The sequence below is a fragment of the Lissotriton helveticus genome, chromosome 3_1 (genome assembly GCF_964261635.1).
Source record: "Lissotriton helveticus chromosome 3_1, aLisHel1.1, whole genome shotgun sequence".
In the NCBI taxonomy this organism is placed as follows: Eukaryota; Metazoa; Chordata; class Amphibia; order Caudata; family Salamandridae; genus Lissotriton; species Lissotriton helveticus.
The window spans coordinates 965976558-966002355 of NC_136061.1; the positions used below are offsets into that span (position 1 = coordinate 965976558).

The window sequence follows — 25798 nt, forward strand, 5'->3', positions numbered from 1 at the left end:
TTCAGTGCTCTGCGAAACAGTGCAAGAGAGGGTTGCCTCAAGAGCTCGGGGGGGGGGGGGGGGGGGGGGGGAGTTCCATAATCTAGGTGCAACCATGGAAAACGCTCTACCTCCCATTTAGCCTTATTGAACTTAGGTACCTCAAGAAGATTTTTGCTAGAGGAGCAAAGAGATCGACAAGGAGCATACGGATGTATGAGTGACCTAAGACCCTCAGCACCTGTACCATGGAGAGCCCCGTGGGCAAGGCAAAGAATCTTAAAGGAAATCCTAGATTGAATAGGAAGCCAATGTAGGTTTTTACGGGCTGCCGAGGCACGTCTAGGGAGGTCTAGAACCATCTTTGCAGCCGCGTTCTGAACCATCTGAAGGCGATAGATAAGACTCTTATTAATGCCCACGTAGAGGGCATTACAGTAATCAAGTCTCGAAGAGACTTAGGCCACAGTGGCCAGTTTCCGGGCATCGGGGGACAGATAGTGAGCAATTTTTCTGAGGACCTTGATGATGGCACAACAGGTGGAGACAGTCCTGCTGACTTGACGGTCAAAGGAGAGTGCGGAGTCCATCAGAACCCCTAGGTTCTTGGCAAACTGACAGGGGGAGGACAATCCCCGAGAGAAGCCGGCCACCAGTCATTGGACCAGACATCCTGACAGCTCCCTAAGATCAACACCTCCGTCTTCTTCCCGTTCAGTTTCAGGAAGTTCTCATGGGTCTCCTGCTGAAGGGACCAGGGGCCAGATGTAGGTAAATATATTTTACCGACTCATAAATACCGAATTTTACCAATTCGGTATTTATGAATCGGTAAAATATAAGGAGGGAGATGTAGGTAAATCCAGATGTGGATTTACCGAATCTGTAAAAGTCTGTATTTACTGATTCGGTAAATACCGACCGGTAATGCCCATTCATTCCTATGGGCTTTGAAGCCCATAGGAATGAATGGGCATTACCGATTCGGTATTTACCGAATCGGTAAATACCGAATTTCACAAGGGTGCAGGGGGTGTCACTTTGACAGCCTCTAGCACCCCCAAAACAGGTTCGGGTGCCATGTGGCAGGTATACATGCCCTAAGGGCAGGTCTGCCTGTCATATGGCACAGGTGTGCATGCACACCGGAATCGGTATTTTACCATCAAATTGAATTTGATGGTAAAATACAGATTCGGTAAGGCTTGTGGGACTCAGAAGAGTCCCACCTACATATCAAATTTACCGAATCGGTAAAAATACCGATTCGGTATTTTACAGAATCGGTAAATTTACCGATCGGTAAATTTACAGATTCTGTTAAAATATGCCCCCTACATCTCAAATTCCATTTACCGGTCGGTAACGGCCGAATTCGGCCGTTACCGACCGGTAAATGCCTACCTACATCTGGCCCCAGATGCCCAGAACCTACACGTTAAGAACATAGGACGCTCAAGATTATTCTATTCCCTTGAACTTGGTACTTAAGGGAATATAAACTCTAGGCAATAAACCCAGATTTCTAGGAGTAACATTGCACGATGAGGACTGAGACCTGCGTTGGAGGCTGAAACTCGACATGAACAGATGACTTGCCCAGTTCCTCAAAGGAAATGGACACCTTCAGGCAAGAATCACAATTTTGAAGAGTATCAGAAAAAAAGGATTAAGTCATATCAACCATTATTAAACAGGACACTGGAATTAGTATTTCAGAGCATGAAATTCCTGCATGGAGGAAACAGACCCAGAATTGGCGTAATAACCTAGTTTGAGGGCATTTTCAAGAATCTTACTGTGAGTGTTTGAGATGTTCTATCCTTCAAGCTGTTTGTGTCATGAAACCGCCATCATATTTTAGGCATTGATGGTACCTGCATATACACAGAGACTCGTATTACTTTTACTTTAAGAAACAATATCTTGGTTATCAGGAGCAAAGTCAACGTAACGTGGCCACTATTGAGGTGCTGCTCTGCAGAACAGTTCCAAATTGTGTGCGGTTTATCACTCTCAGGTCGTAGACTGTTGCTTTTATCCCAGCTTTCCCCCTGAAATGATTCCCTTGTTCACAACCAAGTGCAAGCTCTATGTACAGGTCAGCAAATGTTTAGTTAAGCTCTGGCTGGTTGAATTTCCAAAGAGCCAATTCTGTCATCTGCTTGTAAGTGTGTTTTAACAATAGTTGGCAGTCAATCATTGTTGCGCAGCAGACATTTAACTGTGCTCCTGTTTGTGAGGTATATTGACCTCAACCTTCCAAAGGGTAAAATCCATGCTTTCCTCGTGGATGTTCCCCCCACTACGTGTCTGCAGTTACAATAGTATGGCATAAGAAGTCAAGGGAGGAATGCTTGCTGTATTGTACCTCAACACTAAAATGCCAGCTTTGAGAATTGATTCCATTAACGCAGGAGCAAGTGCACACATTATTAGTGGAAGATAAGGAGCTGCTTTTGAGATTGCTGGATTGAGGATAAAATACCTGGCCTGCCAGGGCACCTTTTCCCCAGTTTTCACCTTTTGAAGAATGGGAGAGTAGGGGAGACAGGTTTAAGAATCAAGAACCAAGAAAAGGCCCCATACACTGACTGGCTACCCACCTATGTCCTTGTTTATAGGGAGATAAACCCTTGTCAAACTCAGCTGAATTATATAGGAACTGGTCGCCTACCAGCAGCTCTTGGGAAAGCTACATCCTTAAGTCCAGCAGGGACTTGCAAATAGTTCCCTGGATGTTAGCTTTGAGGGCTGCTCACTCCCCCACCCACCAATCTAGATTCCAGCTGGAATATCACTGTCTGGGCCATTAAAAAGTGTATTTGCCTGGAATCCACAGACCAAAGCTATCTCCAACAAGAACAGGATGTTGGTGTCAACCAGGACCAGAGTGTAGTCTGCCGGAGACAGAGGAGCTGTCCCTCAAAGAACTGAGCTAACCATTCCTATAATTGGCCGGACTGGACACACAAGTGCAGTGAGTAGCTGAAGTAGTGACCCTGCCTGATGGGCATACTCAACCAGCACCAAAAAATGAATGAACCCACTTAGGGGTTCTGTTATCGAGCATGCTGCCTCTGCCCAAAACTGTACCTCCTATTTTCCCAATGCCATCCGTACTATCCAACCTGTGTTGCAGTTATCAAAAGAGACTTTGGGGCACCCTTCGAGGTCCGTCTGGTGTGCAGGTTAAATATCCAGGAGCCTGTATACTGATCAGGTGACTACAGACTGACATGCGTGATGACAAAGGTTCCTCTGCCAACTGGAGCCCTCTACCCCTAATGAAGAGTAGGTCCCAACAAACAAGGGATCCTCCGACAAATTAAAAAATACATGACTGCGAATGGTGGAATTTGAATATTTAGTCCTTAACGATTCCAACCCAAACCATGAAGTGCAAGGGATACAAGGAACCCTACGGGATCCCAAAAAATCTAAACTGACGGATGGTATTTGAAACTCAGGTCTGCAAACAGGCTTAGTGCAACAAATGTTTGATCACATTGCTCCTGGATCTCACGCCACCAACGAGGCACCGGAAAAACTCAGTCACTATTGGTAGTTTGTATATCAGCCCATTTAACTCTCTCTAATTCCCCAAAACTTAAGTACGAGCTGTGTAACTCGGTGGCACCAGCTGACACTAGGAAAATCTGCCAGTGCTAAAAACATATATTTTTTTTAAATCAGTGCAATATTAAGACAGCCTTTTTCCTTGCCGGTACTCTGATATTTTCGAACCAACTGCCCCCACAGCAAAACAACCACAGCTATCTCACAAATCACAGGAAGCTTCCAAAACCTGTGATCCAGTCAGTGTTCCACCGCAGACATTGATACTGCATGCATCATCAGGTTTATAAAGTGAGCTCTCTAGGTATCCTAACCCCATTCATCTTAACAGCAATAACCACCGTCTTGGATGTTATGCTCCGCTAAATCTTTATGGAGTCATCAATCGGAACAATAAGGACTGCAGACTGCTATAGCTTCATCACTGTTCACCATTTAAACGGCAACTGTAAATAAAACACATCCCTTTAAAAAGAGTACCTCTCGTAGAACACGGACCTTTACTGACTGCAATAATCTGTAACACGGTATTTTGTGCCATCACATACACCACCCGCAAGCAAGCCTTGCTTGCTGAATTACAGGTAGCACTGGAGGGAAAAAAAAGTCTCAAGGGGCCTTACTAATCAACTAATTAACTTGTATTAAGCATCCTTTGTGCCAGTCAGAAGAACAGGCAGTTTTACCGGTGATGCTGGCGGGTGCTCCCCACAAATCACAGGATCTGGAGAAAAAGGATCAAGCACTTAAGTCTTTAAGTGAACATTTTTGCTTTGTTCAAAACCATTCTGCACTCTTTTCTGCATCTTTTCAGAGGAAAGCTAGCAGGATGGCAGTATTGACCACCTCCAAAGTACTACTTGATGTAAGGTCTACAGTCAGTGAAACCTGATTCTGTTCCATGGCTTGTAAACACGAACCCCTGAGATTGTTTACTGTAAACACTGCAATAAAAATGTTTTAACTTGAAATGTATTTGGAGCTATGGACTCGAAATGCACCTGCAAACAACACTGCTTAAAACACACACAACCGACATTAATCTAATAAGAAAAATCAATAAGTAATATTTTAAAATTCTACAACTCTCATAAGCAGTAGGACACTCCCATTTTGCACATTGACACACTAATTTACTTTTGCGCTGAACACACTGAACAAACCGCAAACGTGTTTTTGGATTTGAGTGCCAACGTAATGGAATCGGTTAGGAAACGCTGGCCAGAGTAAGGGACCTGAATTAGAAAATACTCTCAGTTCTTTTATACCAGTATAAAAAGTACTTATAATAACAGAAACATTAAATGTCATTAATCTTATGTAACATACTGGCAATGAAGACTATGCAACTAGGCCCAAGGTCTCCGCCTCAGTCTAAAGCCAGGAACATCACTTAGTCGTTCCATTAATACAAAAGCCAAGGGAAAAATATGGGGAGATGGGAGATGTTGAACAGGAAAAAAACAGAAAAGGAGCTACAGAGGGCCTACGTGTACCCTCCCAAATATATGAATAGGTAGGGTATTGTAAATCACGCAGCCCAAAACCCTGACTGAAAAAAACAGCTAATATCAAGTCTCCCACAGTGATGCACAATTATAGAATAAAAAATAACCAGCCCACTCCAAAACAGTGTGCAACGTAAAATTCTTTCAAAGTTCCAGTGGGAGATGTAGACAATGAACAATCACATTAAGACCAAAAGGTGGCCTATGGTATCACCACACACAGTAATAGGGTTACCTTGCTTGGTGATCTAAATGTCTTGCTCGATGTTCCACACCTCCATCTCTCTAACCCTGCATTTGACTTCCAGTTTTAGTTGTTGGGCCTACCCACTTAAAAGTCTACACACTGAAAGTCTGCTTACCTAAAACAAATGCACAATTTCCACCCCATGTCCTCTACTTTGCCCTGGAAAGACCACCATGGAATACAATGAATAGCATTCAAGGTTAAAAGCAAGCACATCTAGCAAAATGCATTATCGAAATTGATAAAAATATTAACTATTTGTAAATTTAAGGAGCTTCTAACCTTAGCCAGTGATCAAATCGCTCCACTATAGCAAATGTGGCTGAAATCTACAGCAAATGCATAGCAATGGTCCTCATCTGGATTTTTGTGCAAAAGTAATGCTGTGGTTAATTCCCGAAAGTGATAAAAACCTGGCTGTAGCCAAAAGAAAGAGTCTCTTTAGTCTGCACTCTGTAAAATGTTTCTACAGGCACTCACTGCAATCCATTACCAGCCTAGACCCCAGCTAAACACCTCAAATCCTCTATCTAGCAAAACTGAGAGGCTGAGGTTATCAAAGATTGAGAACACATCCAAGATAATCAAGATTCAGTATACAACTGTCTTATCAATATTTTATATACTGGAATAAGGTTTAGGAATTGGACTGACTACATCCTTTCCAGTTCTGTACACGACATGCAATAATAGAGAATTGACAACAAATTAAGACCAAACCTGGGTCCAAACCCTATCCTTTACAAAGTGGAACGATCTAACCATTTTCAGCATCAGAAACGATCTAATTTCTGAAACAAATGTAGCTAGCGCAGGAACTACAATGTCTGCCATAAAACAGTGGTGCTGGAACATACATGCTCCAGGTATAATGCACCTTAAATGAAAAAATTATATCCAAAAGGCAGGTTTCAAAAACTGGATTGGATGGAAACAGCTTTCTTGCATCCAAACTAAATTCCAGTTGCTTTTGACCAACTACTAGTGATCATCACATATAAGCATATTCAGTATTTGTAGCTTGCCTGATCTGATGGAATTTTGGGGTTTTCTGGGATTTTCCAATTAAACCCACAAGATACCTCTTTAGAAACATTTATGGTTCACTGTTAGGAATGCTGGAACTGAATAAGGGAGCTTATTTTACCGTAACATGTTAAACATCTTTTGATACAGAGTTGTGTTCATTTGAACACTTGTAGTGTTGAATTTTAGATGAGACAATATAGTGATGTTGAGTTTTTATACATATTGGATGTAATTGCTGGACTAACTTTTTGGGTAGTTTCATGTCAGCACCATGCCAACAAATGGTATATTGTGTACCTTAACCATTTAAAAAAACAGTTTGAGTTGTTGTCTCAACCAGGGTTGTAATGAGATACTGAATTATTTCCGAGGGTATTTCTCGTCGATAGAAGACCAAGGATATGCCTTCGGGTAAGGAAGGAAGCTTTTTTTTTTTTTATACTTTATGCTAATCTTTTGATAGGTTTATGTGTGGTTCTTATCGCCTTGGCCAGGACTTCTAGGGTTACGTGGAAAATGTAATACATTTTGACCAGTGCAATGAAGAATAGCAATTCTGGAAGTCAAATTTGGTTGATAATCTAATCTAGATAGGCTGCTTAAACTTAATACTAGCAAGTGAGATTCAATATTCAAGCCAGGTACTAATTTCCACATAATTTAAATTGAGGCCAGAAAATATACAAGAGTATATATATATATAGGTAATTAGCATTGCACTTGCTGTCTAAATTCAAATTGTGGCCATCGGTAAATTAAAGGAAGATATCCTGCTAAAAGCAGTGATGGCCAGGAGAAGAGTCCGAGAATGTGAGCCAGTTGCTACTGAGTGTGAGGTATGGCTATTGCAAGAGGCCCATTCAACAAATGAGTTGTAACAAATATTTTGTTTCGTGACACACATTATGAAAAATCTATTTTGATTGCTTTTTTTCTGGAACAGTGAAGACTAGGAGCTTTTTGGTACCATGAACATTTTTAATTTTTTACTAATAGCATATTTACAAATACTTGTTTTTAAATCATGTACTTTTTTTGTTTCAAAGTATTTTATTAGAATTTTTTACACATAGTTAACATCGCTTTACACATCTTCCAAGTAAACCTCCATTGCTCGAACATTGCAATCACTGAAAAAACAAGGAACCTAACAGTTTCTTGGCTAACCCTTGTAAGCAAAGATGTCCATTATCCTTGGCAAGAAGGGAGAACCAGTAAGCTTTAACTCTGATACAACCTAGTACTCCTTGCACATCACAAGACCTAAAGTAAAAGCCGGTAAAATAATTATTGCCCATTGAATGTGTTAGCCTGTACCACAAACTGAGTAACTGAAAAGAGTTTTGCTGCAATATAAAGCAATGTAAGGAAATACATTGATGACACATCTACGTTGTCATTAATAGTCTCATACACCTAAGGGTGAACAAATAAATGTGCATCAGTTCTGGAATCTCTGCAGGCAGAAGTTAGTCAACCTGCTAGCCGAGCAGAAGAGTGCGGGTAAGAGAACGTGAATGCAACCAAACAGGAAGACAGAGGAAGAAAAAGAGAATTTCAATGGACAAATCCCGTCCCAAGGAATCCTACGTCCCAAGCATTTTTTTTCTTTTTACCAATTTGGATCAGCAAATAGATTAAAATAATTAATGCAAAAGCATTTGCATCAAACCAGCCTCAAATATGGCAATCCGGGCTCCAAGATGATGCAGAATAAGCAAAACCATCCACAAAAAAATTATATGGGCAACCGAGGTTCAACAAAAGGCAACCAAAACACAATGTATTTTTCCTGCCATTCGCGTCACATGCCGTGGTCTGGTCTGCGACTCTGGAACTAAACAATATGCCCAGGGCCTTTTGCCGCCAGACCGGCTACCATGAGCAGGTCCCATCACAGCGGCTGCTCCTTTACATGTAAAATGCAGAGAAATGAATAGTCCCACAGCAGCGGGGGGTCCAACCTCAGAGAAAGAAGTTCTCTCTGTGCCCCCCTCCACTTCTCTTGCACCAGCACATCCTGTTTTGTGGCACGGCGAGCAACAAAGTCATTTATCTAATGAGGGGATGCACACAGCTGCTTAAGAATCAGAAGCCACAGGAAATGGACTGTCTGCATAGAAAAGAATTTCAAAATGTCCTCCTACACGCAGAACTAATTGAATGTGGGGTGGGGGAGAAGGGATATTAACAAAAAAATACAGTTATATCTGAGACGCAATGTGTTATTTTGTCTACAACAAAAGCAGCAGACAATACGGAGAGATATTCAACAGCATTAGCTTAAAACGCCTCACCAGCCCTGCTGATTTCAGAGCCACTGCCTATAAGGTTGATAGCAGTCAAAAGCTTTTAATAGGAGAAAGAAGGCAAGGAAGAAAAAGATTAAATTAAAAAGATTTTTTTTTAATCTGGTTTGAACTCCAACATAAAAGAAGCGAGAAAAGCGTGATGTTGGAGAAGGCAGTGAAAGTGGCATGTTAAATCAGGAGACATACACTATGGGGTTTTAGGCAACTGAGGCTACAGGACACTGGCACGTGTTCCTCTCTTAAGTAACTGCCTCTTAAACAAAACGAATAGAGTGCTAGCATTGTTTTACCTGGAGCAGCATGAATGTAAGCCAAGACAACGGTGAACTAAAGGGCGAGAAGAATGATGCACTAAAGGGTGAGAATGATGCACTAAAGGGTGCGAAGAATAATGCACTAAAGGGTGCGAAGAATGATGCACTAAAGGGTGCGAAGAATGATGCACTAAAGTGTGCGAAGAATGATGCACTAAAGGGTGAGAATGATGCACTAAAGGGTGCGAAGAATGATGCACTAAAGGGTGCGAAGAATGATGCACTAAAGGGTGCGAAGAATGATGCACTAAAGGGTGCGAAGAATGATGCACTAAAGGGTGCGAAGAATGATGCACTAAAGTGTGCGAAGAATGATGCACTAAAGGGTGAGAATGATGCACTAAAGGGTGCGAAGAATGATGCACTAAAGTGTGCGAAGAATGATGCACTAAAGGGTGCGAAGAATGATGCACTAAAGGGTGCGAAGAATGATGCACTAAAGGGTGCGAAGAATGATGCACTAAAGGGTGCGAAGAATGATGCACTAAAGTGTGCGAAGAATGATGCACTAAAGGGTGAGAATGATGCACTAAAGGGTGCGAAGAATGATGCACTAAAGTGTGTGAAGAATGATGCACTAAAGGGTGCGAAGAATGATGCACTAAAGTGTGCGAAGAATGATGCACTAAAGTGTGCGAAGAATGATGCACTAAAGTGTGCGAAGAATGATGCACTAAAGTGTGCGAAGAATGATACACTAAAGGGTGCGAAGAATGATGCACTAAAGTGTGCGAAGAATGATACACTAAAGGGTGAGAATGATGCACTAAAGGGCGAGAAGAATGATGCACTAAAGGGTGAGAATGATGCACTAAAGGGTGCGAAGAATGATGCACTAAAGTGTGCGAAGAATGATGCACTAAAGTGTGCGAAGAATGATACACTAAAGGGTGAGAATGATGCACTAAAGGGTGCGAAGAATGATGCACTAAAGTGTGCGAAGAATGATGCACTAAAGGGTGAGAATGATGCACTAAAGGGTGCGAAGAATGATGCACTAAAGTGTGCGAAGAATGATACACTAAAGGGTGAGAATGATGCACTAAAGGGTGCGAAGAATGATGCACTAAAGTGTGCGAAGAATGATGCACTAAAGGGTGAGAATGATGCACTAAAGGGTGCGAAGAATGATGCACTAAAGGGTGAGAATGATGCACTAAAGGGTGCGAAGAATGATGCACTAAAGTGTGCGAAGAATGATACACTAAAGGGTGAGAATGATGCACTAAAGGGTGCGAAGAATGATGCACTAAAGGGTGAGAATGATGCACTAAAGGGTGCGAAGAATGATGCACTAAAGTGTGTGAAGAATGATACACTAAAGGGTGAGAATGATGCACTAAAGGGTGCAAAGAATGATGCACTAAAGGGTGCAAAGAATGATGCACTAAAGGGTGAGAATGATGCACTAAAGGGTGCGAAGAATGATGCACTAAAGGGTGCGAAGAATGATGCACCAAAGGGTGCGAAGAATGATGCACTAAAGTGTGCGAAGAATGATGCACTAAAGTGTGCGAAGAATGATGCACTAAAGGGTGCGAAGAATGATGCACTAAAGGGTGCGAAGAATGATGCACTAAAGTGTGCGAAGAATGATACACTAAAGGGTGCGAAGAATGATGCACTAAAGTGTGCGAAGAATGATGCACTAAAGGGTGCGAAGAATGATGCACTAAAGGGTGCGAAGAATGATGCACTAAAGGGTGCGAAGAATGATGCACTAAAGTGTGCGAAGAATGATGCACTAAAGTGTGCGAAGAATGATGCACTAAAGTGTGCGAAGAATGATACACTAAAGGGTGCGAAGAATGATACACTAAAGGGTGAGAATGATGCATTTCAAACTTAAAGCAGCATTGTCACACTAATGGAACTGTGTAAGTCAGAGCGGACTCCATCCCTGACTGCACCAACAGCTTCCATTCGTTAGGTGTGTCAATGCACCACAACGCTGACTGCAGGAACCACCGAGTGGCGGGGGCCTGCACAGGCGCCTCTACCCTGCCTGCTGTTCTAGAATGGATACACAACCCCACTGCACCTCATCCCTCACAAGCTCCGCTGTTGCGGTGTAAGAGAACCTGCCTGAGCTTTTCGCACAGGTACCCTCTATCCTGTCCCAAAACCGCAAGGCTGACCAGTGTCGCCAGCCTGTCCCGCTCCCAGGTGGTTCTTGCCATGCATCTAAGTACGTTGCCTGCTACTCTATGTTTGGCTTTGGGTTATAGATGCTTAAACACCAAAAGAGAGTCACCACTGCATTGGCATTACAGAGGCAGTCACGTGGCAGGAAGCAACATTACACTTCAGAGTTTCTGGGTTCGCAAAGAGAGTCGACGGCAGGGCATCAGGGAGCAATACATATTGGTGCAAACAGGTCACAGTCATCGGTTTTATACACATGTATGCTTAACAAAAACTGGTAAGCTTCAGACTGGCTGGCTTGTAGCCTAAACGACCTTTGAGGAAAGAGACTGGCTTCTGATATTTTGCATAATGTCTACAAAAGTGTACAATGAACAGGGGCGGATCCTCATCTGGAGAGGAGGAGCGTCGCCCCGCCTGCTGCGAGCGCAGCAGGCAAACAAATAAAATGGCATGGCAATTCCATTCTATTTATTTGCCACTGCACCGGCTCGCTCTGTGTACAGGGTGGGGGCGGGCTGAATCCTGCAAGTGAAGGATTACAGCACTGGTTTACAGTGCATGACGGATCAGCCGACATGCGTGCTATATACCCAGCGATCCAAAGGCTGTGAAGAATTGCTGGCACAGGCCCCCAGCTACCAAATGAGCACGGGGTGACTCTGCTCCCACCAATCCTGGAGATGCTTTCACAGCATGAGAGCAGCTCCAGGATTGGTTGGAGTTGCGTTCAACGAGCAAGAAGGAAGTCCTTCCTTTTCCTGCTCGGGGGCAGCAAACAGAAGTGCTGCACTGGTGGAGCTCTCAAATTAATAGTGAGCTGTGTGCCATCACGCCGCACCATTTTTTTTTTTAAAGCGAGCCGCCACTGACAATGAAACTGCATTAGTGAATTAGAAAATATAGAACAAAGCCGATTTGCCTCTAAAATAATGCGAATGTCTAGACTTTGAATTCAGCATCTTTCTTCCAGTATGTCGGTCTGTTATGAAAATAATTTATAGATTAAACAGCGTCCAATTCAATTATAAATTGTGGTGTTTCAGCTGTTCTAAGTAAGAGAAATCTCCCTGTGAGAGAAAAAAGTCGGATAATCAGAGCAGAAACACCATCCCCCAAAATTCTTGTAATTCCCATTATTTCCCTGGGCCAGAGTTACCAGACACCCTGATAACTGTAGGATTAATCTAAATTAAGTCATCGCTCGGGCAAGGTTTTTACAATATAAAAGCAGAAACTATTGGCTTTGTAAATACTTGTTGTTTGCAACTTTATGGCCTGCATTGCATTAGTTAATTAGACTAGATGCTATTCACACCTACATTTATGGTGCAGACATCTTTAGTCTCACCTGCTCTAGTTCTTCCTAAAATGACCTGGGTCAGGGATCCCTGGAAGCCCATGCATGAAGTAATCGCTTCATTCTGTTAGGCGTTGACGTATGTCCGTATGGAAATCTAAAGAACACTGTATCGGCAAGGGATCCACAAACAAAATAATTGAGCCACATTTAGGCACAAAGTGTTCATATGTTAGCATAGACAGACAGAAGACATGGTCTTAATATAGCCATCGCCTTGCCAACCCTACCACAAGGGTCAGAAAGCAATGATAAAGGAACATACATGTTCCGTCGAATGAACATTTCATTTAGTTGTTTTTTGGCCAGGAAGAAGTTAGCAGCAGCAGGGGTCCACGTTCTGTGAGATGCCATGGCGATGAAGAACACTCAGGCACCCATCTAAGCTTCCAAGTCAGGCTTGTTCTGAACATCAACAAGCAATGGGCCCTCCGCCATGGCTCATTAGGAGGAAGGGCTGCAGCCGCACCTTTCATCAGCTTCGGTGCCAGATGAAATACCATCTCCCCAGGCTGCTGACCATGATTGTTCAACGATCACAATGACCTCATAAATAGGATCTCTTGTCGAAAGTGTCCCTTTCGAGCTCCTCTTCAAGGGAGGCTTTTCAAGGAGCACCTTTATGTCTCGCTTCTGAAATCAACAGACTCCTTTGACTCCGTTCCACCTGTATGTTTCTCGGCTTCCCTGAGAAAGTTCTGTGAAACTTCACTCCCTTTTGATGCTCGGCTATCAGTAACAACATGATCTTTCAGAGCCGCCATCTCACAAAGCAGGCCCATTTCTCCTCTCGTGCCCCTTGCTTATCGCACAATGGCTTTCATCCATTTGCCTCGATAGCTCTATCAAAACTTTTATAATCTTTAAGACTTTTACTTTCTGTAAGAGTTTAGCACTGACGGTATTGAATGTATCGGAAAGGTGTGCTGCATGCTGGCTGCAGGCGCTGGGTAAGTAAGGGGCGGGAGTCACACTGGACATCGCCTAGTCCAGCTCTCTCAGAATGGGACAATCAAAACGAAGAGGCGAGCACTTTGTGATGGTGACTGGTGTGCACCCTGACAGGAAAGACTACTTAGACCATTCCCAAACTGCACGAACATAACATTCTGCGCTTCTTTGTATTTAATGTATATGGTTTCTTGCTACAAGCAAGACAGTTCCATTAGGGATTTAGACGAAGTAAAACGCAGGAATGGGGGTGGGGGGCGGGGGGGACTGGTTGCCAGGAACTCTCAACAATTTCCTAATTGTTGGCATTAGTTGTGATTTATAGTACTGATCACTGCCTTCTGCTGACGAGGCTCGCGTCAACTAAGAACTGATAAACTAGGATGAAATACTGATTCACCAACTTGAAATACTGCCTGAAAAATCGGAGGAGAAGTAAACTCAGAAAATGATTTTTTCAGGTACACAGCAATGCACTCATGTAATGCCCTCCCTAAACTCCAGATCTGGGGAGAGGCAACGTAGATGTCTTCATCTGCCTTACAGCGATGCCGAGATATGTCCACAGCTCGTAATACAGTTGAAAAGGAGCAATTGACATTTTTGTAATATCTTCAATGACGTGCACAGGCACATGCCATTTTGATCCTGATGCAGGAAACATGTCCGTCTGCTGAAAGCACCATTTTAAGATAAAAGGATATGGAGTCTGTCAGTGTACCCAGAACAACTTTCCAGTTCATTGTGGAGGAATAGATACGAGTTCCCATACTGCATATAGAAACTGCCCAAAAACATATATTACGTGTAATATGGGCTCACTCATCCCATAATCAATGACCACTGAGATGCGAGCTCGGTTTCCTGCTGTGGCTTGCTCTGTCGCTCCTTCACTAGCAGCGTCACAATTCAGCAGTAAAACTCTTAAGACAACTAACCTCCAGAGTTTCAATTTGCACATTGGTAAATCAGAAAAGGGAACTATAGCTCCTGCTTTTGTTGGAAAGTCAGCAAATCCATTGCCTATTTACCGTTAAGTCATGGATTATGGCCGCACTCAGTTGCAGAGACACTACATACATTTGGCTCCATACCAACTGAGTAATCATACTTTAGGTTACTAACATATCCCTCACTCAAATTCCACTCACCTGTACATGTGGGGATATGTAATCCCGAGACAAAATGCATGGCTCTTGCTAAGGGGGAGAAGATGTAGCCTTACGGCTAGAGCAGTCTACGTCGAAGCTGGGGAACCGGGTTCGAGTCTCGGCAACGACGCTCAACATCCTGTGATTCTGGGAAAATCACAATCTCCCGTTGCCTAACAAAAATGAATGTGTTCTTCTGTAATGAAACTGGTGCTCATGTAAAGTGCTCGGATACCCAATGTCTCGGGTTTAGTTCGCGCTATATAAAACTCTTGGAAAAAAAAAATGCACTGGGAATGGATCACTGCATCGTTCAGGTAGCAGCAGCTATAGCCCTGGATCAGTGCACTTCCATATCTATTTCTGTGTGTTCTCTATGTGGGCGTGGGAATAAGCACAAGGGTGTTGCATAGAACCAAGGATCATATGAGCAGTGTGCAAGAGGATACAGCTGGAGTGGAGTTGCTGGAAGAAGGCATCTGTTGGCTTGTGTTCCTACTATTCGAGAAATAAGACTCCTTGCAGGAGTGAGCTGTGTGGGAACTTGGGAACTTCTCTCTGCCACTTGCCAAATGTCTTAGTCTTAGGAAGACCAGTTTGGCTTTAGGATCATACATTATGTGTAAGCAAGCTTTCTCCCTTTCCAGATGCCAAAGTAGGCTGTATCTATTTAAATTACTACTTGTCAAAATTCAGTGATGAAATTGTGGTTTTCCACTAAAACAATCAAATACAAATCCTTTAATTTCTACTTCTAGACAGCACCGCTTTATGTCTCCTCAGACCGTAAGAAGCTCAACAACAAGATCTGCTGGACGTCAGCAATTGAGTTCGACATACGTGGGCTGTCCTTATTAACTCAACAGTCCATAATATATTTATTTTAAGACTTATATCGCGCAAACGATTCATCCCAGCAGGGATCTCTTGGCGCTTTTGGCAGCACAGTGCACACGGCTAGACCAGGGGTTGCGACTTTAAAACAACCAAGTTTTTAGTAGCTTCTTAGAATGTTTCAGCCTGGGGCAAGCGTGCAGCTCATCCGGCATGCTATTCCAATGGAGAGGGGCTAGATGAGAGAATGCGCGTCCTCCTATTTTTGTTTTCTTAATCTTGCATGGACGGAGTAGGTTTCGATTGCTGGATCTTAAAACGCGCGCGGGGTATAGGCTGTTATCTTTCTCCTTAAATAAAGGTGGCCGATCCCCTGCCGCGCTCTAAACACCATTACCAATAGCTTGAACAATGCTCTCTTCTTTACAGGTAACCAGTGCAGCTGTTGCAAGAGAGGGCGAGAAGGAGTACGCCATGGTTTATTAAGGACTAGTCATGCAGCTGTATTTTGCACCACCTGTAGCCTTGCTGCGAGATCTTCTCGAATACCTGTCAAGAGAGCATTGCCATAGTCAAGTCTACTGACTAGTAAAGCCTGTACTAAGGTCTTTCTATCACTCATAGGGAGCCATGGGAAAAAATTTCGCAGCGTTCGGATGATACCAAAGCAGGTTCCTGATACTGCTTTTACATACTCCTCCATCGAGATTTTATTATCGATCAATTCGTCCAGGTTCCGTGCCTGTGTCTTAGGATTTGGTGCCTCCCTTAGTTCCGATGGCCACCAGTCTGCAGACCATATCTCCGTTGCTATCCCAAATAGGAGGATCTCTGTTTTATTGGAGTTTAACTGCAAGAAATTCTGGTTCATCCAGACGGCAATTTGCAGCATACAGGACTTAAACTTGGCTTTCGTCTGAGCTGGATCTGTCTCGATGGGGACTATTACCTGCGTATCGTCCGCATATGAGATTGTATCAAAGCCACAGGCTCTAATAATGGAAGCCAAAGGAGCCACAAAAATGTTAAATAAAGTGGGGCTTAGAATTGAGCCCTGTAGGACATCCTTGTCTACTGCCATGGTCTGAGAGACAAATGTGTCTAATTGTACACATTGAGTTCTGTGTTGTTCGAAAAAGTCTGTATCCAAGCTCAGGCAGCCCCTCCTACACCAATCTCCCGCAGTGTGTCCAGCATGACACGATGGGAGATGGTGTCGAAGGCTGCCGAAAGATCCAGGAGCACAAGCATGGTGGAGGTCCCTCTGTCAAGTGACATCGTGATGGTAACGTTGACCTCCACTAATGCCGCCTCTGTGCTGTGAGCCGGACGGAATACTGATTGTGGGGGATCAAGTAGACTATGCTGTTCCAAATATAGCATCAGTTGCTTATTTACCAAATTCTCCAGGACCTTCGAACTACTCGGAAGAAGAGAGATTGGTCTGTAATTTTGCAGCTCAGTTGGATCTGCCAGCGCTTTTTAAGCAAAGGTTTTATATGCACCTTTTTCCAATTTCTTGGGAAGGAGGCTGTAGCCAGGGAGATATTACAGACCTTAGTTAGAGAGGACGCTAAGAAAGATGCTAGTTCGGCCATTTTAAATGGCAGCACCGGATCTGTTGGAGCACCGGATTTAGTTCGTGCCAGCAGAGTTTCCACTTTCTCTTTGGTAATGGTTGCGACGGAGTCTAATCTAGGTAATGTGGGATCTATCCCCAGAGGGGATAACCCGCTAGATACCTTTCCTCCTTCTAAAGAGCAGTATATCTTGTCAATTTTTTTCCTTAAAATAATTTGCTAGATCGTAAAATAATGTTTGAGTCGGGGTAATGGATAGTGTCTTTACTATGGGATTTGTGAACTCCTTAAGTATTTTAAAGAGTTCCTTTGAGGAGTTGTTCGCCCCACGTATTTGAACCCCTAAATGATCTTTCCTTGCAGTATTGCAATTCTTTTAATGGACTTTATGCGCCGCTGAAAAAGCCTGTTTATCCTCAAGCCGTTTGGTTTTTCTCCATTTTCTTTCTTTCCCTCTGCAGTTTTTGTTTTTTCCTTTTTAAGAGTTTCGGAGTACCAAGGAGTTGAGCTCTCTCTATCACTCGTCCGTATTGCTCTAAGAGGTGCAATAGTGTTTAGCGTGTCTACAATAGAGGTCTCCCATATATCTAAGGCCTTGTCACTAGCCTCTACTTTCTCAAAAGACGGGGGCCTAAAAACTTGACTAAACGAGTCCCGGGTGACTTTCCTCCACGCTCTCTGAGGAATCACTCTGCAATGGAACTTATTGCCACTGCCTGTTGCCTTCAAGGTAAAAGTAAGGGCACAATATTCAGTGCCCAAGGGGGACCTGTTTATAGATCATAGTGGGCAAAGATGTTATCCAGGATGTAGCCTGCTTTGTGCGTGGGCTCATGGATCCTCTGTGAGAGCCCTAAAGACTCCATTGCCGATAGCAGACCCCTAGTGTCTGAGTTTACAGGATCGTCAAAATGATGATTAAAATAGCCCGCCAGAAAAAAATGCTCAGATTGTGAAATATAAGGGGCCATGGACTCCAGTAATAAGGTGCAAGAAGCTTCATTATTTTCTCCTGGGGGGTGATACACTACTGCACCCTCCCCACTAACTCTGCCATGAAGGTGCAGCCGAAACACGATCAGTTCCATGCCATCAGTCAGCACTGTGTCCAGTACTTTGATATGGAGAGGGTCCCGAGAGGCTATAACCAAGCCTCCCTCCTCTTATTTATCCTATCTAGTCGCGTGATGGAGTATTCGACAGAGAATGTGAGAGCTACCACTGGAGTAGTATAGCACTGCAGCCAGGATTCTGATATAAGACATATGTCAGGCTTTTGATCCTCTAATAAATCCCATAATTCCGCAAAATGTTTGGGGAAGGATCTTGCATTGATATAAAGGGCCTGTGCGCTCCTGTCCTACTCTCCCCTGGGGGATGGACCCAGAATTTGTGATTTTACTACATTTTCCCCCTAAATTGCCTAAGGTCTGGGGAGGGTCTATTTGCTTGATTTGGGTCGCAGCCCATTCACAGTGTCCGCATCTCCCCGCTAGTACTCCCACAGAGGGTTCTATCTTACAACACTTACTTAAAGGGGTGTCCCGTAGGAGTAGTAGCCTTTCTTTGGAGCACTTTAGCCCCTTCATGATGTCAGCTAAGAGGGCAGTGTGGCCTGGCAGCCTCCAGGCGGGACGGGCGCAGATGGGCTTGCCTTAGGCGCGCCTTTGGCACGTATTTGGCACGCCTACTGCGTGTCCGAGCAGAGCCTGCCTTTTATGCCCCCAAGGTTAGCCACTAGAGTGCTAACCTCTAAGATGGCCGCCGCAGTCCGGATTCCCCTTCCCTCCTCGGCAGCCTCTCTACACTCAAACGGCTGCCAATTTGCCATTAGGATTTATTCTCTTCTACAAAGGAGTCTATATGATAAGACATGCAGAAGACAGTTTTAAAGGTATTGCCTGCTTGTGCTCTGGCTCATAGGGCAGGTCAGATCATCTTTGTGTAGGCGATCCACACAACACAAGACTCTGCAATATTTCTGCTCACATTCACAATTGCAGCCAAGTGGGCATCTACACACAGAGGACACACATTTATTTAATATAGGGCCTAATTACCTCCTTCAAACACAAAACAGAGAAAATGCTCTGGAGGGCACCATTTATAGTGCTCCTGAAGGTGCATTTTAAAAAAAAATCAACAATGCATTTATACAAGAAAACAAAGATGGTATCATCTAAAGCAGACACCGTAAACATAAATGCACTAACAACATAAAAAGAGGAAGAACTGGTGTTTTTTAAAACATGTTTCTTTTGTCCTCATATCACCACAGTGTCTGCAATTCTCAGTTGGTCTATTGCATTCATGTTTGTTCCCACCGCACTGATCCAGCCTACCATGCCATCACCTTGAGTGGTGCCTTGGTGTAATCATTGAACCTCATGTTCTATCTGCGGTACTTCCCTCAAGACCACCCCTCCTGAAAAACTCAGCCCACACCTCAGGCGTCCTTCCTGGGATGCTTTCCATGTGTAGGTGACAAGTCCATTTTGCCGTATTAATCCAGGTTATTACACTCCGAGGTAATGGTAATGGATCAATCCAATGTTTACAACTCTCCCTCCTGGCTAGCAGTATCACATAAAACTACTACTATGTGTAGTGTTGTCAAGCGCCAATAAAACTAATACGGTATTTAATGCTATGGTGACTCCCACAATGTCTTTTAAGATGGATTTAATATTTGCCCAGAATGCCTAAGTCCCGGAACAAGTAAAGAAAACATGTTCTTCGTCAGCTTTCAAAAAGGCATATCTTCTGCACCTGGGAATAGGCTGTAATGTTTTTGGGGTGTCCAGTATAGTCTATTGATGGTGAAAAATGATTTAGCTTTAGATTGGCGGGCTAGAAGATCGAATATAACAAATTCAAGGAGTTATGCCAATGATTGCAGGTCCACCCCCTGGAAAGTATCTTCCCACGGTATATAAGGTGCTATCATGTTCTTATCTTCAGCTTCCATGAGCTTCCAGTACCAGGTGGCTACTTCCATCCTCTTAGGTCTCACATCCTGGAAAGAGGACTCTAATTCCCAGCCACCCAGTCTCTGAAGTCGAGGTCGCAAGTCATGATGACAACTGCACATATCTGAAACTAGAAAACTATCATCAGTTTTAGCTTTCAGGACTTCCCATGGTAAAATTCCCTGCAATGTCATGAAGTTACCATCCCTGCCCAGGTAATTGGGAGACTCAGCCTATCCTTCATGAATTCTGGGGTGCCAGAAGAGTCCTATATGGAAGCAAAATCAGAATAGTATCCTATTTTTAATGTCTTTCTCACCCTCCACCAAAGGTTTAGCTCCATCTTTAGAACCTTTAGATGCACCTTCTTAAAAGAAATTGGGGCCCCAAAATTATACAAACAAACAAGTTCTCCGAAATGCCTTATTTCGCCCAAGAGCTTTTCCCATGTTGTACTGTCTGGTTTTTCCAGGAGCATCCGAAGGTTTTTAAACTTAAATGCTATGCAGTAGAAGTTTAAATTTGGTAGGGCTAAACCTTTTCTCTCATGCCTATGACTCAACTTCTTCCATGCCAATCTTGCCCTACGGGAAGCCCATATAAAATGGGTTATTTTCTCCTGAATCTTGTCAATAATTCATCTTGGAAAGGTGAGGGGGATGCAGTTAAATAGGCATGTGAATTTGGGGAGGATCAATATCTTAATGATTGTCAGTGGCAGGTTCTTCCATCTTAACAATATGGTATCTACCTCCTTAGCCACCTTTTTCAAATTATAATCTGGTATTTCCTCCACTGGATATTTTAACTCTGCAATCCCCCCCCTTCAACCACCTACGTTCCAGCATATTTCCTCCATCTCCGAGTTGTTCGCCAAAAACTCATAAAAAGCACTAAACTACCCCACAAACCCCTCCACCCTAGGTATGGTTTGGGCAGGATCCAACATAAAGATTATCAGGTCATCTGCATACAGCACAATCTTACTACTGAAAGGGGGGTGGGAGTTAAAAGGGATAACATGGTCTTTCCCCAGCTGTGCCAATGGTTCAATATAAATGTCAAACAAGAGAGGTGACAGAGGGAACCCCTGCCTATAACCCCTTTGAATGTTGAAACTGCTGGTCAAAGAGCAGTTGAGAAGAATTCTAGCTGACAAGTTTTCATACAGTGTTCGAAGTGTGGAGATAAAACCTGGACTGAGTCCTATTACATCCAGGACCATCCATAGGTAAGCCCAACATACTCTATCAAATGCCTTAGCCACGTCAATTGTGACCACAACCAGAAGAATCTAACGAGCGGTGGAGAGATTGATAGTTACTATTAGTTGCTGCGTAAGTTCTTGAATTTGCTTCTTTGGCACAAATCCTTTCTGATCCGAACGCAACATCCGTGGGGGCTAGTTTGGGCAAACTCCCTGCCAAAGTTCTCAAAGATTTTATAGTCTGCGTGTAACAGAGATTGGACGAAAGTAATGCCTTCCGGGGGTCCTTGGCTGGTTTTAAAACAAAGACAATTGTGGCCTCTCTTCATGAATTTGCGATCCGTCCCCCCACAAGTAAATTTAATTAAATAATAGTTCCCATTCCGAAATGATTTCTTAGATTAGGATCTAATGGAGCTCGGAAGGTATTGCATCGGGACTGGCAGATTTTACCTTTTTTTGTTCGTAGGAGTTCCGCCTAATTTATCCCTTGGTTTTTGGGGCATCCAAGCATTCTGTACCTTCGCTTGTGAGCCCCGAAACCCTACACTTTCCAGCCAAGCTCTAAGCCTCTCTGGGTCAGAATAGATCTCTTCCGTGTACAGCTCAGCAAACAGGGCTACAGAGAGGCACTGCATTTCCTCAACATTGTTCGTATAATCTCCTTGCAAAGTGAAAACCAATTCCCTAATGAAGTTCCTAGACCTCTGAACTCCAGCCTTCCATGCTAGCAGCGCCCCCGCTTTCTCCCCGTATTCAAATTGTTTCATATACCCGGTTTGCCAATGCTCTCTGCACTTTGCTTCCAATTTGATCTTATAATTAACCAAGCTTCCTCCAGCTGGCTTGATAGTCTCTCCCTGTAGCTATTGAAGCTTGCATTTTGCTGCTGTATCTCAGCTTCCAGTGCCCCCACTATTTCCAGCAATCTACTGAGTTCAACTCTCTCAACCCTATGGTTACCATATGCCAGACTTTTCAACACCATTCTAACCGCTTTGCTGCGGCCGGAATTCCCCTGAGGTGCTGGAGAATTCCACACATGCATGATTCGGACGGCCCCCGGCCTTCCTTCGCACACGCCCACCATGACGTCAGACGGCCGGGGGCTGTCCAACGCATGGAAGAGGCTAATGTAAGCTTTAAAAGTATCGCAGATTATATCCAACGGGGCCAATTCAGCATTATCTAAGAAGAAATCTGCACTAGCTTTTTTCAAAGTTGCGACTACCTCCGGATCCAGGAGGATCGCCCTTTTTAAACACATAAGCAGCAAGCTGACTGCCGCATGATCTGGGTATGCCCAAGAAACAGGTTGACTTCTTTTATTTTCCCGGCTAACGCTTTATCCACGAAAATATAGTAAAGTCTGGAGAAGTGGCTGTACTTCTTGCTATGAAAAGAACTGGTGTAATATGAAACAAAGGGCCTGTAGAGAGTCATCTGAGGTCAATTACCACTATTTACCACATAAAAAGATACTCATAACACACAGCAGTTAAAGAACTACAAAAATTAAGTAACCGACATGGTAACTTCTTGAGCTTATTCTTGTGTAGAAGAGCTAAGCTGTGCTTTTCAGGCATTCAATTAAAACATTTTCTTAGCAAAGTTGCTGCATTGACATGTGGTAAATTTCAGCTGAAGCATCATGTCTTCCTAGGGTAGAGTCAGAAAACCCTCATTCATCCAAATATCTTACCACTGCTGATGCCGGAGTTGGCAATGACTGTTGCTTCACTCCATTGGTCTGCACTGGACACGGAATAAGATCGCTGATGCATACCGTCTGGCCGACTGTTGAAGGACACCAAACTGATTCCACTAGCCATCTGCATAGCAGACGCACTTGTGCTGACATTCCCTAAAAGAGGGAGACAGAAAATATTGAAACATTCAATGGTACGAATTAATGGGAAGAGTAACAAGTAGGTCAGTTTTCAGGTGGCCTCTTAAGGTTTGTGAGGCTTTTTTAACTCAGCCTCCAATGTTTGGGTGCATATATCTGGGTCATCAAGTTCCAAATCAACAAGGAGGGACCGGGGCAATAAAAGGTCCAGCACATGGGTCCAAAGGATTATACTGTAAACACAAAAAGAGGATGTGCTGTTCCTGACAGAGGAGGCAAGGGAAGAGAAAAAATGGGTACACCGGTCGTTGTCTGGAGTGTTCCTATAAGGAGCAAGGGCCCTCACACACCCGAGGGATGTCATGCTTCATCACAGGGCAGCTCCTCATTGGGCGGGCGCTGCAATGCCCAACGGGCCCCGCAGGGGGGCTCTTTGCCGGGATTCTTTTTACCTGCGATCTTGCAGAAGATGAAGAGGGGGTGTGGGGTGTGGGATGTATATTCAAAGGTGAGTAGAGTGTGCTGTGAATTAAAAATGACTAAGGGAACCGGCTGAACCAACTTTAATTAGCGAGTTCCATGTCATGGTTAACAAATGTGCAATACTTGCAAGAGGAGAGTCTATTAATCTCATCAAGCTTTCAAGTAAGGATGTCGGTCAACATGTTTCATGCCCTCTAGTGTCTCTAGGATCATGGCATTTCCGAGGACCTAAAAATACACCTACTAGCTATGCTCCCCACGCTAAGGACCTGTATACCCATTTTCTCCCTTCCCTTCCCTCCTCTGTCAGGAACTGCACATCTTCTTTTCGTCATCAAGTCCCTAGCCAGGATGCCAAATCCTGCTCTGCAATTCCATGCAAAGGAATGCTACAAGAAGAACCCTTACTTTTGTCTTGGTAGCGAAAAGAGACAGGCTACCTCTTCTGGAAAGTTTGTGGGTGTCACAGTTAAGGAAAGCATAAAGTTCAAGACAGTTACGAAAAAAAAAACACGTCCATTGATAATTTTAAAGTAAATTTCAGTTTTTGATAAATCTAAAAGCTGTGAAAACATAACCGGGGCTTCTCTAATCTAGAACAGATGTTTCAGCAAAACTGTAATGGAAAGATGAAACATTAAATACTGAAGTTCAAATGTAGATTACACACAATAGCGTTTCCTCAACTATACTCTGAAATGATTGATTAAAGTATGTCAGAAACACTAACCAGGGCTTCCCAGACACTGGAGACATAGCAAGGCTACGTACGTTAGGAGACTGAAACCAATCACCTGGCTCCAGTTCACGCTAAAGGTAATATGGGCAACAGGAGAAAGCACCATTTTTCTGTGACATTTGTCAGGCGACGACTCTGGGGACAATAAATGAATGTCTGGTCTGCTTAGATTCATGCTGCTCTGATTCAATGTAACCTGGGAGGGTTGCTTGTCTCTGTCACACCAAACAGTCCAGAGCTTACATACTTTTTCATTGCTTGGGGAGTGTTTTTTATTGGAGTGAAATGTCTGCTAAGAAATAGGTTCCTGTGTGATTTCTTCTCTGAACAATAGGCATTTGAGGACATTCAAAGTGCTATTTATATTTGGCCCCCAAATCTTGAGTTCTGAATTATCAGCACGCGTTGCCATATGGTATGACCTAGTCACTTCTTTAGATTCCCTGCAAAGTGTACCTAAAGGTCTTGAGACCATCTACCTCAAAAGACATGAGTAACATATTTCTTTTCCATCAAAATTATCTACGACTCAAAAGCAACAGCACAAGGATCACCCATGGCTCCATTCTATTTCTGTATTCAGTGGAATCGTTCTCTAATCTCCAGCACACTAGCTTTTCCTCCAAGTCAAGAGAACGTTTTTTTTTTTTAGCACGAGTACTTTAACTGCGGGGGTGGTTTCCAACATCCTGTGAACCCAACAACTTCTGCGGATCAGTCCATATGCTGGTTCCTGATTAGTTCCTCTGCAAATCTCACAGACAAGAACATTATTTTGGAGGTAGGTAGGTGCACCCTCCTCTAGGCAGAGCACCCAGGAAGAATATCAGCATCACGAATTAACACAGGTCGAATCTTATAAAACAGAACAATTCGGGCAGGAACTATTTATTTATTTATTTATAAAGTTTTATATAGCACGAACTTGGGAGGCACAGGGTAAAAGGTATAAACCCACCAATCAAGAAACACCCACTACTTGGGCAGAGTAACACAAGCAAACCCAAAAATGAGGAAGTCGTCCGGGAAGCAAAATCCAATATTTTATGTCCCACTTTCACACCTTTGGCTATCTATAGCTCTGTTTTACCAACTTCTAAATCTAGGTTTGTTTTCTGTTTGCAAACTCCACCTTTGCCAGCCCAGGCACAGGCCAGTGCAAGGATATTTTGGCACCATAATCAAAGAAATGTTTTGCTGTTGCCTGTGCCTTAAATGTGAGGCAATCTGGCTCCCCCGTATTTGTTGTTCTCTCAATCAATTGCCTGGTGTTGCCTTAATGGTGCTGTAGATCTCCAAGTGACTCAGGAAACAAAAGAATGGTTTGGAGTTATTACTCATGAACCTCAACTTCTTCTCTCCAGCAAAATGTCAAAGTCTCCTTTAAAAAAAAAAAAGTCATGATACATACAGGATCATTAGGTTACGTTGAAGAGCCAGGCTCTTCATGGGCGCCTAACTGTATCTGATTAAACTTTACAGAATGTAGAGAGCAGACAGTATGTGTATGTTAATGGAGAACCCTTCTCCACAGCAGTGGTACCACGTTTAAAATCTACAAG

General features: G+C 43.5%; 1 protein-coding gene across 4 annotated transcripts in view; it reads right to left on the reverse strand.

Annotated features, from left to right (window-relative positions):
* The window catches only part of AGAP1 (ArfGAP with GTPase domain, ankyrin repeat and PH domain 1), a 1166515-nt gene that overhangs the window by 266790 nt on the left and 873927 nt on the right, over positions 1-25798 (reverse strand). For all 4 annotated transcript variants that reach the window (XM_078681380.1, XM_078681378.1, XM_078681379.1 and 1 more), the window contains exon 12: positions 22868-23029. In XM_078681380.1, coding sequence (XP_078537506.1) covers positions 22868-23029 — 162 coding nt within the window. The remainder of the gene's footprint in view (positions 1-22867; positions 23030-25798) is intronic.